We start from the raw sequence: 14,451 nt of genomic DNA on the forward strand, positions 1-14,451 counted from the left end.
CTGTGGATGGGACCTCAACTGCAAGCAGGGCCTTTGCAGATGTGACTGGGAAAGGTCATGCTGGACTTGAGGAGACACTGTTACCATCTGAATGGGAAGCGTTTCCACCCGGCTCACATCCCCAGCTTGTGGTGGTGTTTGGGAGGGTTATGGTGCCCACTGACCATAGTTACTAAGAACAGCTCTCCGCCCCTGCATGCACAGCGAGGCTCCACATTGCTGTCCTTTGAGTCAGGATGCTGCAACATCCACTATGGCCTCCATGGGTGACCCGATTAGCTGGGGAAGGACCGGGCCTGTGGGAGCTGCAGAACTGGAGCAGCAGCTCATGAGCCTCCTTCCTTGCTTCTCAAGTCCTCCCTACTTTTGTGCAGCTACAGAAGAAAAGCCTTCAGCTGCCTTGATGCTGGGGCTCTCCCCTTGGCATTTGGGATTGCTTTCTTGTATAGGAAGATCGGAAACAGGTAAATGTCCTGCATGTCAAAGGCTGTTCAGTGACACCCCTCTGCTTACCACTAATAATTCTCTATTGAGTCTGCCCCTGGAGAACCTACCTAGCACAGGGCCGGCTGCGGGACCCAAGCGGGACATGTCAATCAGCTACATTAAGCGTCTCCATCTTCTGACGGTTCCAGAGGCAACCATGCTTGGGTTGTCAGGTGTCCAACAGCTCAGCTGTGTCTGGGAAATCAGTGTTGAGAATATCTGTCATGGGGCTGGAGAGATAGCCTAGCAGTTACAAGCACAGACTGCTCTTCCAGAGGTCTTGAGTTCAAATCCCACAAACACATGGTAGCTCACAGCCATCTGTCATGGGATCCGATGCCCTCTTCTGGTGTGTCTGAAGAGAATGTCCATCTTGTGTGCCTATTCATACTTCCACGAAACTGCCCTAGGTGAGTCGGAACGAGAAATCTCTGAACCATAAAAGAGAGACTGAGGCAGAAATGCAGGGGCTTTATTATAATCAACATATTCTCAACGTCGAAGATTAAGAAATTCATTCAGGCAAACGTGTCACCTTCAGTGACCCAGAGTCCAGACACACACCAGAGCTAGCTCAGAGCACATGGAATACAGGATAGCCTCCTCCCCCCAGGCTGCTGAACTAAAAGGGATTGTGGATGCTTTAACATGTATGCAGCATGACGTGGGAAGTCACAGGGGGACCTGGTGTTGCTGACTCTAAGGTCCCTTCCTAGATTTGGTTGTGGGCTGCAACCAAACCAGGGTCTCCAAAGTGACCCTGGTTCACACCATTTCAGTAATTACAAAGGGAGAGACTGACAGCAGTCTCGGGGGCTGTGTCCTGCTCCCTGTTAAGTCTATTGCTGGGGTACTAAATTGATCATAAAATTCTGGGAGCCCACCCCTCCTTTAGCGACACGGCACTGGCCTGGTAAGTAGTCCCAGAAAGGCTGGAGGTGTCCATGGTTTTCCAGAGCAACTGTGAACGGCAGCTGGAGCCACTGCAGGCCCCTGGGACAGCCAGGAGCACGCTCCGCTCAGAGCAGCACTCCGAAGGCTCTACATCTGGCTAAAGGAGCCCTTTGGCTTTTCTCAAGGGCAGGGATCTGCGGCCACAGACAGGCCGCAGACGTGGGCACAGCTGTTACGGAGCATCCCACAATGTTTGGTTTTTTTTCTTCCCCTAACCTTACCAAATTTCTCCAAAGTGGCCTCTTCCTCTCAGGACCACGAGTAAGGACTTGAAGTGACTGCTATAGTGTGAAGGACTTCCTTTTACTTAGGACTTGCCACAGTCTGCTAATGGCACTTCTGGGAGGGGTGTGTGTGTGTGGGGGGGGGGGTTCAATGACCCTTTAGTGACCCTCGACTAGGACACTTAGAAACAAAGTTTGGGGTTTGAGCCTCTTCTAGTTTTAAACATGGGGATCTGAGACAGCTGAGGCCCACATTGCTTTGTCTTAGATTTCTAAATTTAGTAAACTCTGTGGAAAGTATGGGGGTTGTTTTAGTCAGGGAAGCATCCTGGGGGCGGTGTGGCTGCCACTGCTGCTGCTGCTGCTGCTGCTGCTGCTGCTGAGGTGCCGGGTCTGGGCGCCGGTCACTTGCGAGGCTGTTGGATATGCTGCGTTCTTGGAGAAACGTGTTTGTCCATGGAGGCATGTGGCTTCTGGTGGGCCACCTGTGCAGCCGCTGGGGGGAAGTCTTTGTCACCCTGGAGGAGGGGGGGAGATAGCAATATACCAGCCGGTTAATAGTACATGAATGGACTAGAGACAAATTCCTTCAAACCCAGGTCCGCCAGTTTCCTGCAGGGGTCGGGGATGAGTTGGCTGTGGAGTAGTGGAGCACTGCTGTGGGGAGCAGGGCCCTCCCTGCAGGCCGCCGGCCCCGGACGCAGGCAGTGGCATGAGGCCTTGCTTTAGAAGAGCCAGCTGCCTCACGGCTTCACGTACTGACCTGGGGGCGGCAGGCTTTCCCTGCTAGATCTGCTTTCGCACCATCTGACTTGACAGCAACACAGACCAAATCTAGAGTCTCAAAGTGGGATCTGTCGGCCCAGCTGTGAGCAGGCCCGGGTACTTGTGGGGAGGAACAGCTCCGGGCAGGGTGGGACCAGGAGACTGAGTTGGATGCAACCTGTGTGTGTGGGGGGAGGGGGTGTAGAGAAAGGGCCTGGCTACATTCCAAGGAGGGCTCAGTTGGTTTCTTAGGCCAGCAATGGGTTTTGATCTGGCCAAGGGCAGACAGCACCATGCAACCAAGGGGTGAGGATATTAAATGGAGGCATTTAATATTTTTGTGTATGGCAAACCTGCCACAGTCTGGCCCTAGGTCTAAATGGCTGTGACAGTTCTGTTAGCCATGCTGTCCCCAGTAATGCTGGTTTCCTCAGACAGTGGGACCTGGACCTTGGTAGGAGTCTTAGTCAGGGTTTCTATTCCTGCACAACATCATGACCAAGAAGCAAGTTGGGGAGGAAAGGGTTTATTCAGCTTACACTTCCACATTGCTGTTCATCACAAAAGGAACTCAGGACTGGAACTCAAGCAGGTTAGGAAGCAGGAACTGATGCAGAGGCCATGGAGGGATGTTTCTTACTGGCTTGCTTCCCCTGGCTTGCTCAGAACATAAGAGCACCAGCCCAGAGATGGCACCACCCACAAGGGGCCCTACCAACTTGATCACTAATTGAGAAAATGCCCCACAGCTGGATCTCATGGAGGCACTTCCCCAACTGAAGCTCCTTTCTCCGTGATAACTCCAGCCTGTGTCAAGTTGACACACAAAACCAGCCAGTTCAGTAGGAGAGGACTCCTCAGGCTCATGGTGTGGCAGAAAACATGGGTGTTAGTCCAAGGGCAGACGAACAAAGGCATCCAGACAGCAGGACGCAGACGCGCACGCCTGGCCACACAGAACCAAAACTCCACTCATAGACACTCAACTTCTTTTTACTTAGGTCTCCTGTGTCACACCTGTACTGATGCTGGGAAACCATCTGCAGGCCGGGCCACTGAAGGCCCAGAGCCGCGGCCTGTGAGGACTAGGTGATTCTGCATGGAGGAGGGAGCTCAGCTGTGGGAGTCACAGTTCCTACCCACTGAAGCACACTCCTACAGGAAAGTGTGTCACTGAAGAAGGCCACCAGCCCCAGACCAGATGGGTGGCACTTGTGTTTGCTGAAGGCAAAGGCAGGAAGAGATTGTAGGGGAGTTCATGTGCCCACTCTTACAGGAGGAACAACCCAGGAGCAGGGATTCCCCACCCCCACCCCCTCTGCCCACTGCCCACATGCAGAAGTCACACACTTACCCGGGCAATAACACCAGAGATGAACACTGTTGGTTTAGGCGGGCTGGAAAACAGAGAGGGGAAATGAGGAGTTAATGAACAATTCACACAGGGGGAAAGGAACATAGCGACCACAGAGGAGACCAGAATGAGCAGTGGTGGCTTCTGCCACACAAGGAGCTGACCTCACCCCCTCTGTTCCTTTGTCAACAACCAGGCTGCGAGGGAACTGCAGGGCTCGGGGACACTTCTGAGGTTAGTCTGGGAAGAATGAGGGTGCGACGGGACTGCAGCGAACCACAGCTGCATCACCCAGAGGCATCGGTGCGTTTGCTGCTGAGAGTGAGATTGTGGGGTTATGAGACTGGAAACAGGGGCTCCCCTGAAGCAGGGCCGAAGCAGCTTCACACAGGGCATTCCTTTACCGGGTTCCCTGATGGCCATGGCTTCTGGAAATTTCGAACCATTCTCATGGAATGCAAACTCCTGGCCCCGCTGTCCTCCCCACCCCCATCCCCAAATATGAAGGCAAAGTCCTTAAAGAAGCCACTGCCACTTAAAGCTAAAAAGAAAATGGGTGTGGGTATGTTCCTGTATGATCTGTGCACCATCTGTGTGCCTGGTGCCCTCAGAGACCAGGAGAGGGTGTCAGACTCCCTGACACTGGGGGTGCAGTGTGAGCCACACCATTGGTGCTGGGCATCAAACTATGTCCTCTGGAGGAGAGAAGCCAGCGTTCCTAACTGCTGAGCCATCTCTTCTGCCTCACAACTTTAAAACTAAATATATGCGCGCGCGCGCGCGTGTGTGTGTGTGTGTGTAGGTCACAGATCAACCTCGGGTGCAGTGCACTCATGTTTCTGAGACAGGGTTCCTCTCTTACCTGGCGCTTGATGATGAGGCTAGTCTAGGTGGCCAGGGAGCCCCAGGGATCCAGCCATCCGAGTGCTCCAGCATTATGCGGTTTTCAAAACTCTGATGTTAGTGCATGTTAAGTATAGGTTTTCTTTGTGTTATCATCAGTTCTTAGCATCTTAATTCATATATAGCTCCTGTCAACAGTACGGAGGGCAGGATATAGCATCAAAGTAATACACGCCCACGGAGGGAAGAGGCGAGGCCCAGATGTGCTCAGCTGCTGTGGGCTCAGCGCACAGCTGCAACGGATCTCTTTCCCATCTTCCTGGGTGTGCTCACACTCTTCTCTTATTAAATTTTTTCTTACAAAAGTAGTCATACTGCTTTAGAACCTGCTGTCTGAACTGAGCATTTGCTGAGCATATCTCTACAAGTGAGATCCTGTTATGTGCACTGAGAAACACCAGGATGAGTTAGGGGTAGAACGTGAGGAACCATGAACTTACGTTCCCTGAAAAAGCCACACCTGCGCTGGAGAGTCAATGATTTTGGGCTCTCTAGTTATTCTGAAAGTCATCCATTATCTCCCCTGGCACCCGTTTTAACATCCTTTTAACTATTAGATAAAACCTTTGGAACGTGTTAACTAAGCTTCTACCAACTCTGAAGCCAAGAATGTCATCAGACAACGTCTGAAACCTACAGCACAAATGTTTTTCTGTGACCCCCGACCTGATATAACTGATAGAGCCATTGTCTCAAGTGTGCATGGTGTGTGTAGAGGCCAGAGGCCTTGGGAGTCACTGCTAAAGCACTGACCACTGTCTGTCTGTCTCTCTGTCTGTCTGTGACAGGGCCTCTTGCTGGCTTAGAATTTGTTAAGCTGGCTCAGCTGGCTGACCAGCGAGTCCAGGGAACCTGCTTGCACCCACCTCCCTAGCACTGGGATTACAAGTGTGCTCTACCACATCTCGCTTCTGTCCTGGGTTCCGGAACTCAGGCCGTCATTCGTGCAAGGCAAGGGCTTCAGCCACTGGCTTCCTTGCCCACTCCACTGCATGGACTTATGCTGCTTCTGTGATAGAACAATTCACTGGAAGCAATCCGAACTCAGGTTGCTGGTCCTTATTCACACCTGTTTATCTTGGGATAAACCATTTCTTACTCCATTTGGAGCATGAGCTGTGCTTTGTTCTGACAGCATGAGGAGACACTCAGAGCCAGACAGGGGACAGGAGGTAAGGACAAGGCCACAGCCCCAAAATACTGGGGCTGAACGGAGGCCCTTGGGGATAAGGTTGTGCTTAAGGCCAGGCCTGGCAGGCAGAGGCTGACGAAGCATCCTACGAGCATCCACCTGTCTCCATGGCTCTGCTTCTGACCTAACTGTGGAAGGAAGCCACAGCCAGGTTTTGTGTGGGATTTAGAAAGAGCACCGCCGCTTAAGTCCTGAAGACTTTAGCAAAACACACTTGATTTCTGTTGCTCCAGGAGCTGAGGAAGCCTCGTCTTACCAAACTACCCTGAAACATCCTGGGACCGCTTGGCTTCGCTGAGTGCTTGTGGTGGGGCTGACAGGATTGGGGTTTCTCTGTTGCCTGTTCATTTAACTAGAGAGGAGTCAGCCTGCTAGGTCCAAACCCCCTCGTACACCGAAGGGGCTACTGAGCATGGGAACTGCAGGAAGGGCACTAAGCCCATCTCTCCTCATGCAGCCGGCACTGAGGAGGCTTTTTGTGGGGGCGTGGGGGCGGGGAGGAGCTGATGTCCTGGAAGCGAGGTGAGAAATAAATCAGAGAGAGGAAATGGGGACCTTGTGAGCCTAACCTCTTCCTGCATCCGAGAAACCAACCTTCCTCCTCCCAGGACCCACTGCTCCTGTCACTCATTCTGACTTCTAGGGCTTAAACAGTACAGAAGCACCCTGGCCATGTCTTACGACTTCACAGTGGTCCTCAGAATTCACAACCTAGGAAAGCTGATCAAACTGTGCCTCTGCCTGTGTGAGTCTGGTTCCTCTGCCCAGCCCACAGGGTAAGAGAGGGCAGACAGAGAGGACTGGGCTCGGGCACTCTGGGGTTCTCAGGGCCTATCTGTTTTACCCATTGACCCCATCCATGGGGGCTGCTGGGTGTGTCTGGGGAAGCTGAGGCTAAGAGGTCTGTGCACTGTGGACTCAAGAGCTGGAGGGCTGTAGACTGGACACCAGCATTTTTTCAATCACTTGGAAAGGCATATAAAATGGTCATCATTTTGGATGCCCTTTTAAATCCCCAGGAACAACCTGAAGTAGGAGCAGTGTGACAATGAACTCCATGTCCCTGTCCCCTAAGGTGCAGCTGCGAACTCAAGTGTCTGACTGCTGCAGTCTTTCTCACTTTTGATTTCCTTTCTAATGTGAGTCAAGGCACCTGAAGGCAAAGCAAACCCAGCCCCTCCAGGGCAATGTACAATGATCCTCACCCTGGCAGTGCATCTAGGAAGAATCTGAGTATGTGGCAGAGGCTGCCCCTCAGTCAGAGTCCTAGAAACAGGAAGCCTAAAACTCCCTACCTCATCTCTGTACACACACACACACACATACACACACACACACACAGAGTCGAGAAGCAGATAAAACAGCTAAAATGGCTTGGCACTCTGAAATACTATGTGACAGCTGCTGCCCAAGTCTCTTGGAAACCAGGTTACCAGGGGCCTCCCATCAGCCCCTGCTCCTGGGAACCTTACATCTATTTCATTGCAGCCATGGCACGTGGGTATTCGCCGAGTCAAGCGTGATGGGTAGGCAGCGCTTTGCGCTGTGACTGACAGGAGGGGTGAGAATCAGGGTAGGAGGACACATGTGATCTCTCCTGTCCATTTCATCACAGGGAGGCTTGGGGGTGTGTGGAGGCAATGGTCAAAGGCTCTGAGGATCCACAGGAGGCCCAAGGACAACATTGTCCTTGATGGCCAAATACTATAAACGCATCTGCCACTGGACAAGTCACTGCCCTATCTCAAGATACTCACAGGGACAGTGTCCTATACAATACAGCTCCTTAGGTTGTGAGGAGGGCATTTCTGGAACACTGTATGTGAAACTGGCAAGAGGCAGGAAGCGCAAACAGAGGACAACATTGCCCACAGTCTTGGCCTCACTGGGGTACAGATGGCCCAGAGACCTTGTGAGAAGGAATTTGAGAGGGAGTAAACATTGCAAACTGGAGAGATAAATATTAAATTTTTATATTGGATTAACATTAAATATTAAAAATTAGTAAACGCTAAAAATATGAAGTAAAAAGTTCAAATATTATCTCTTCAAATACATTTTGACTATATGTCTCATTTTATTATATATATATATATGTGTGTGTGTGTGTATGAGCACACTGTTGTTGTCTTCAGACACACCAGAAGAGGGCATCAGATGCCATTACAGATGGTTGCGAGCCACCATGTGCCTGCTGGGAATTGAACTCAGGACATTTGGAAGAGCAGTCAGTGTTTTTTTTTTTTTAACATTTTTTTTTTTTTTATTATATATAAGTACACTGTAGCTGTCTTCAGACATTCCAGAAGAGGGAATGTCAGATCTTATTACACATCTTATTACTGATGGTTGTGAGCCACCATGTGGCTGGTGGGATATGAACTCAGGACCTTTGGAAGAGTAGTCAGTGCTCTTAACCACTAAACCATCTCTCCAGTGCAACCATACATCTTAAACTGTGCTCTGTAGCCAGAGACTGTGGTACTCTGGGGCCCTAGCTCCAGGAACACTGAAACAGAAATTTTGGGTGCTAGAGTTCAGAGGCAGCCTGGATCACATGGTACATCCCAGGCCAACCCAGTCCTAGGCTACTGTGTCACAAAACAAAACAAAACAAAACACTTCTGCACTTTACATCCACCTCATATGCCTACTGATGAGCTCACATCAAGACACTTGACCTTCCCAGTGCCACCAGGGTCTCTCGGGGTCACCAGGCTCTGGGTGCACAGTAATCCTGTGACCATGTGACCACACCAACCCATTTGTTCTGGTGGGGATAGTATTTGTGACTGGGCCAAGTGGTTGGTGCGACCCAGGGTCTGGAGTCCCAGTCAAGGGAATTCAGAACGGGAAATGGAACTTCCACTGTGAACCAGAAGGGTCAGTGGATTCTGACCCAGCGGCAGGGGCGGTGCACAGCCACCATCTAAACAACGAGCATCCTCATTATCCTGGGGATAAAGGATGGCCATTCCTAAGACCTCAGATGCATCTCATACTGATACGAAAGAAATTACCAAGCCAAGTGTTGCGGCACACACCCAAAATCCCAGCATTTGAGATGTGGAGGAAAGAGTTCAAGTCTAGTCTGAAACCTGAAACCGTCTAAAACAAAACAAAACAAAACAACACAAAACCTAAAAAAAAAAAAAAAAAAAAAAAAATCAAAACCAAAATGAAAAATAAATAAATAAATAAATAAATGTACCAAAACAAGCAGGGGAACCCCCCAAGCCCAGCACGTCTGCAGTCGAGATTCCCGCTTTAAGACGCACACAAGCGTGCTGGGAGTCCTGCTGTCTGTGCAGGACTTCTGGGAGAGATGGCAGAGGCCGGGTAGGTGGGCTTGCTCTTTAGCAAAGAGCTTCTAAAAGCAGAGCTCCAGACCTTCTAAAGCAGCTTTGAAACTCTAGCTCGTTCAGCAGTTAACAGAATTCACCCTCTGTCCATTTCTGAAGCGCACCCCATGTTTGCTAGCATCTTCATCCCCCCCAGAGGCCCTGCCTTCTTCAGAGAGTACGCTGCCTCCTCCACACTGCCTGGTGGTGTCGCCTATGGCACAGGGCTCCTCCTAGGCAGGGTCTGTTGACTGCTGGCGTCTATCAAACTTGGGAAAAGACCTCCCAAGCTCACTGCCCCTTCTGAGGTCCCTCAGCCACACCCTCAATTGCTGAGTGATTGTTTCTTCCATTTGTAAAGTGATTCTGAACACTTGCAGCCAGAGGAGCTTAAATAAAAAGTTCACGACCGAGGAACTCTGCAGCGTGGTACAGAGCTCAAGTTGAGAACCCCGTGCTTTGATACCTGTAAACCCTACAGACACCCACAGGAACTACCTTGCGGCTTCCTTTCCCCTGACGGAAGCCCTGACAGATACCATTTCTGGGAGAAGGCTCAACATTATCCTCTGTCAGGAAACAACTGTCGCTCTTGACCTCCCTTGGCCTGGAGCTCCTGCCCTCCCTAGGCCTCGAGCTCTCCAATCTTTAAAATCACTTAGTAAGATTTCAAGGAGCTGCAGGCAAGGAGGAAGTAATTCCCATCAGAGCCTAGAGTGCTTCCTGGCCATTGCCGGCTGCTGCTTTGTCCCACCTGGCCTGGAGTGGCTGCTCAGTGTCCGGCACTCAGGTCACTACGGTTTCCTGTTCAAGGACCACGTCAGACTCTGAACACAGTCAACTGAGCCACACGTTTATCCTCCCTTACTCGCTACGCTTACGAGTTCTGCCATTTCACGGACCGTACCTGCAGAAGGCAGGACAAAACACCCACAATGCCCAGGGGCTCAGTGACTTTAGGTATGCAGATATGAGGAAGGCTTACATCATCACACACTCTAACTCCCCTGAATCCTAGGTTAGCAATTTGTGAAATCGGTTTCAATAGTTTACTTAATTATAAACCAAATGCTACTCTCCCAACATGTCACGAGCATTAAATTTGACTGTTGACCTAATGTGATTTTTGCCTGTGTATGAGACTTCATAAGCTCCCTCGTCAGTAAGAATCTCTCTGAGAGGCTAAAGGGACAAGCTCTCTCCACTGAGAGGCTGGACAGGATTCTGATGGTGACTGTCCTAACTTCCTGCCCCGTGGAGTAAGGTACACGGGGCCTGGTGAGGCTGTTTGGCCAGTACAGATGTCCCCCAGGTGACAGATTCAGGTTCCACACCTATAAGGCATCTGGTTTTAGGCTGCTCACCCCCTGGGCACAGTGGCCATCTTATCTTGCTTAACAGATTCTTTTATTCTTTCACGCTCTCTCTCTCATCTGCACTTCACTGTGCTGTGAGGTTTCCCCCAGAGCATCACCAGGTAACTTTAACACCCACTGACCCGGCTGGTACCAGGCAACTGTTTCTGTGTTATGCTCCCCAAAGCTGCAGACGGCAGGTAAGCCTGAGAAGATGGCCATCAAAGTAGCAACAGCTAAGCACCTTCATACAGGCTGAGCTCCTGCTCTGGGAATTCTGTATTCAATGCCCTGCCCAGCCTGGGGTTCTAGCTAATAATGTGAGGTCCTTTAACTCTGTGGGACTTCCACACCATTTTTAAAGCTGTGGAGACCTTTGTCATCCAAATAGAATTCTGTGTGGTAGGGGTGGTGGGGTGTTCAGCATCCTAGACACTTAGCTTGCACTTCCCAAACATCCTGGCAGGACTTGGGTAGGGCAGATGTCAAAGCATCTGTCCACATGCGTGCGTGTCTGCACACATACACACACGTCAGGGAGAATGAGAAGCCGGGAGAGCTGACCTGCCGAAAGTGAAAGATGATAACGCAGGCGGTCTGGAGTTTCACTGACAGCGCCACGTCCACGTTGGTTCGAACAGAGTTCAAGATGCTGAAGCTAATTTCTACAAAGGCTTTCCTCCAGTCACCCAAGCCCAAGCAGTAGCATCCAACCTGCATGAAGACTGCACAGCAGGAACCAGACTCAGACCCAACCTTGCACAGGCCCCATGACCACCCTCATAAGCTCCACACCCTGAGTTTGATAAGCCTCATAGTTTGAGACATCTTCTGTGTATGACATAAAGATGCAGCTTTTTAAGGTTAGTTATTTAAATGCAATCCAAGAGTTCCCTACTTGACAGACTTATTAGAATCTGTTTAGACATTTGCTTTCTGAATTGCAATGATTTAATTTAAAAACTGCCACTTATGTCATCAGTGGTCAATTAACCAGCATCCAAAGAACTCACTCATTGGCTAAGTCATCTGATTCTCCCCAGCAAGTGTTACTTCAGTCTGATGGAGGAAGCGCCCGGCAGGTCTGAGAAGCTGCAAGCTTATTCTGAGAGCTGGCGCTGAGCTTTTAGGGCCTCTTGGGCCATGCTCTTGCCCCGGTGTCACAAGCAGCTCAATTCACGAGCTTCAGGGGAGTGGAGGCTCCAAACTATGCACCAAATCACGGTACAAAGGATAGGAGAGGAAGGACAGGAGAAAAGGTGGCTTCTGGTTACCAGAGAGTAGGGCTATGTTCTCAGATGGATCAACTGGTAGGCTGTTAACCTTTCTGTGGCTTAGATTCTCATCTGTAACATGGGTGGGTAACACACCCTACATCCTCAGGTGCTTGCATGGTTGTGCAGCACAGCCATAGCTTAGCATATAGGACTCATGCTATCAGTCAGATGCTATGATGACAAGATGATGTCATGTCCCCACCTGCTCCCCATGCATGTGATGGCATGTCCCCACCTGCTCCCCATGCATGTGATGGCATGTCCCCACCTGCTCCCCATGCATGTGATGGCATGTCCTCACCTGCTCCCCATGCACGTGACATGCCCCCACCTGCTCCCCATGCATGTGATGGCATGTCCCCACCTGCTCCCCATGCATGTGATGGCATGTCCTCACCTGCTCCCCATGCATGTGATGGCATGTCCTCACCTGCTCCCCATGCATGTCACATGTCCTCACCTGCTCCCCATGCATGTCACATGTCCCACCTGTTCCCCATGCATGTGACATGTCCCCACCTGCTCCCCATGCATGTGACATGTCCCACCTGTTCCCCATGCATGTGATGGCATGTCCTCACCTGCTCCCCATGCATGTGACATGCCCCCACCTGCTCCCCATGCATGTGATGGCATGTCCCCACCTGCTCCCCATGCATGTCACATGTCCCACCTGTTCCCCATGCATGTGATGGCATGTCCTCACCTGCTCCCCATGCATGTGGTGGCATGTCCTCACCTGCTCCCCATGCATATGACATGCCCCCACCTGCTCCCCATGCATGTGATGGTATGTCCTCACCTGCTCCCCATGCATGTGATGGCATGTCCTCACCTGCTCCCCATGCATGTGATGGCATGTCCCCACCTGCTCCCCATGCATATGACATGCCCCCACCTGCTCCCCATGCATGTGATGGCATGTCCTCACCTGCTCCCCATGCATGTGATGGCATGTCCCCACCTGCTCCCCATGCATATGACATGCCCCCACCTGCTCCCCATGCATGTGATGGTATGTCCTCACCTGCTCCCCATGCATGTGATGTCATGTCTCCACCTGCTCCCCATGCATGTGATGGCATGTCCTCACCTGCTCCCCATGCATGTGGCATGTCCTCACCTGCTCCCCATGCATGTGATGGCATGTCCTCACCTGCTCCCCATGCATGTGGCATGTCCTCACCTGCTCCCCATGTATGTGATGGCATGTCCCCACCTGCTCCCCATGCATGTGATGGCATGTCTCCACCTGCTCCCCATGCATGTGATGGCATGTCCCCACCTGCTCCCCATGCATGTGACATGCCTCCACCTGCTCCCCATACATGTGATGGCACGCCCCCACCTGCTCCCCATGCATGTGATGGCATGCCCCCACCTGCTCCCCATGCATGTGATGACATGTCCCCACCTGCTCCCCATGCATGCTTCCACTACCAGTTCATGACCAGCTTGGCTGTTTCTTTCTTAGGCTATATGGAGCCACGCCCTGTTTATATATGATGGAATGGCTGCTACAGTAAGCATAGAAATGTCTCACATAGAAACAGATGTCATCACAGACCTCAGACTGCACTTGAAGGAGAGCTCTCCAGGCCTCACAGACTCACTCTGCCTGTCCGACCTGATCTAACAGTTGCTACTTTAGTTCTTAGCTCACTGAAGTCAAGATGCAAATGTAAGTGACATGGCGCCCAAGGGCAGTGGAAAGATGCAGTTGGGCCCCAGATCTGGCCTCTCTGAGTACATGGGGTGCCAGCCTGGCTCAGGGGAAGGTAGGGGGTCATCAGCGATGGGCTACCAGTTCTGCCAACCAAGCAGGGAGCAGAGCCTGAAGGACTGCTTCTGGGATGTGACAGGCCAGCTGCATGCAGTGACATCCAGAAAAGGCTCCAGGACGAGCATGGAGGGGCCATTCTGGTATGAAGGCACATCGGCATTCAGAAAAGGACATCCACCTAGAATTCAAAGTTGCCTGGTGACTCAGGGGCAGAGGACCAGAGTCATGATGTCAACTTCTAGGAAGAGGCTTAGCAGTTGAGCGAGTGGATGTTTTCCCTGGGACCAAGCCTGCAGCCGAGTCCTCCTTTACCAGAAGCACACTTAGAAGGAGCGCCAGGCTGCCCCAACACCAGGAGGCTGGCCATGAGCAGAGGACAGCACGGTTGGTCCCACCATTGAGCGCTGCTAGTGCATGTCTTACTGCTACTGGACCAACGGGGAGGACAGCACGGTCCTTCAGAGGGGCTGCAAAATCATGGCACACCTTGGAAATAGACCGACCCTTCTGACGTGCTGGGCAAAGCTGATGGGATAGCTGTTACCTGTGAGGCGTTCGAGTGTGGGGAGGGCTCCGTGGCCCCAGGCAGAGGTTAGCATGGTGCTAAGTGCCTGGGATAGACACATTTGTACTGTTCAGGTCTCTGGGAACTCTGTGTGTGTGTGTGTGTGTGTGTGTGTTTGTGTTGGGGTGGGGCAGTGCTGACCCAGGATGCACAGTTGGGCTCTGTAAGTGTGCACATCTGTGACTGATCTGGGGACTCCATGCTGAGGTCAGGGCTCAGTGGTGGGAAGAAGTAGCTCTGTCAGGACAAACA

General features: G+C 51.6%; 1 protein-coding gene and 1 long non-coding RNA gene across 2 annotated transcripts in view; both read right to left on the bottom strand.

Annotated features, from left to right (window-relative positions):
- Nucleotides 1-937: 937 nt before the first annotated feature.
- Nucleotides 938-14,451, bottom strand: part of Dap (death associated protein) — a 53,640-nt gene continuing 40,126 nt past the window's right edge. Inside the window, exons 3-4 of the mRNA XM_052159785.1 lie at nt 3,784-3,826; nt 938-2,182 (exon numbers count right to left, since the gene is read on the bottom strand). Of these exons, the coding sequence (XP_052015745.1) occupies nt 2,069-2,182; nt 3,784-3,826 (157 nt within the window). The 3' untranslated portion in view covers nt 938-2,068. The remainder of the gene's footprint in view (nt 2,183-3,783; nt 3,827-14,451) is intronic.
- On the bottom strand, nt 11,601-13,140 carry LOC127666811 (uncharacterized). The gene is made up of 3 exons (XR_007973720.1): nt 12,654-13,140; nt 12,216-12,281; nt 11,601-12,152 (listed from the first exon to the last, which is right to left on the bottom strand). It is a non-coding gene; the product is annotated as an uncharacterized LOC127666811 (long non-coding RNA).

Source organism: Apodemus sylvaticus, chromosome 16 (assembly GCF_947179515.1).
Source record: "Apodemus sylvaticus chromosome 16, mApoSyl1.1, whole genome shotgun sequence".
Taxonomy (NCBI): domain Eukaryota; kingdom Metazoa; phylum Chordata; class Mammalia; order Rodentia; family Muridae; genus Apodemus; species Apodemus sylvaticus.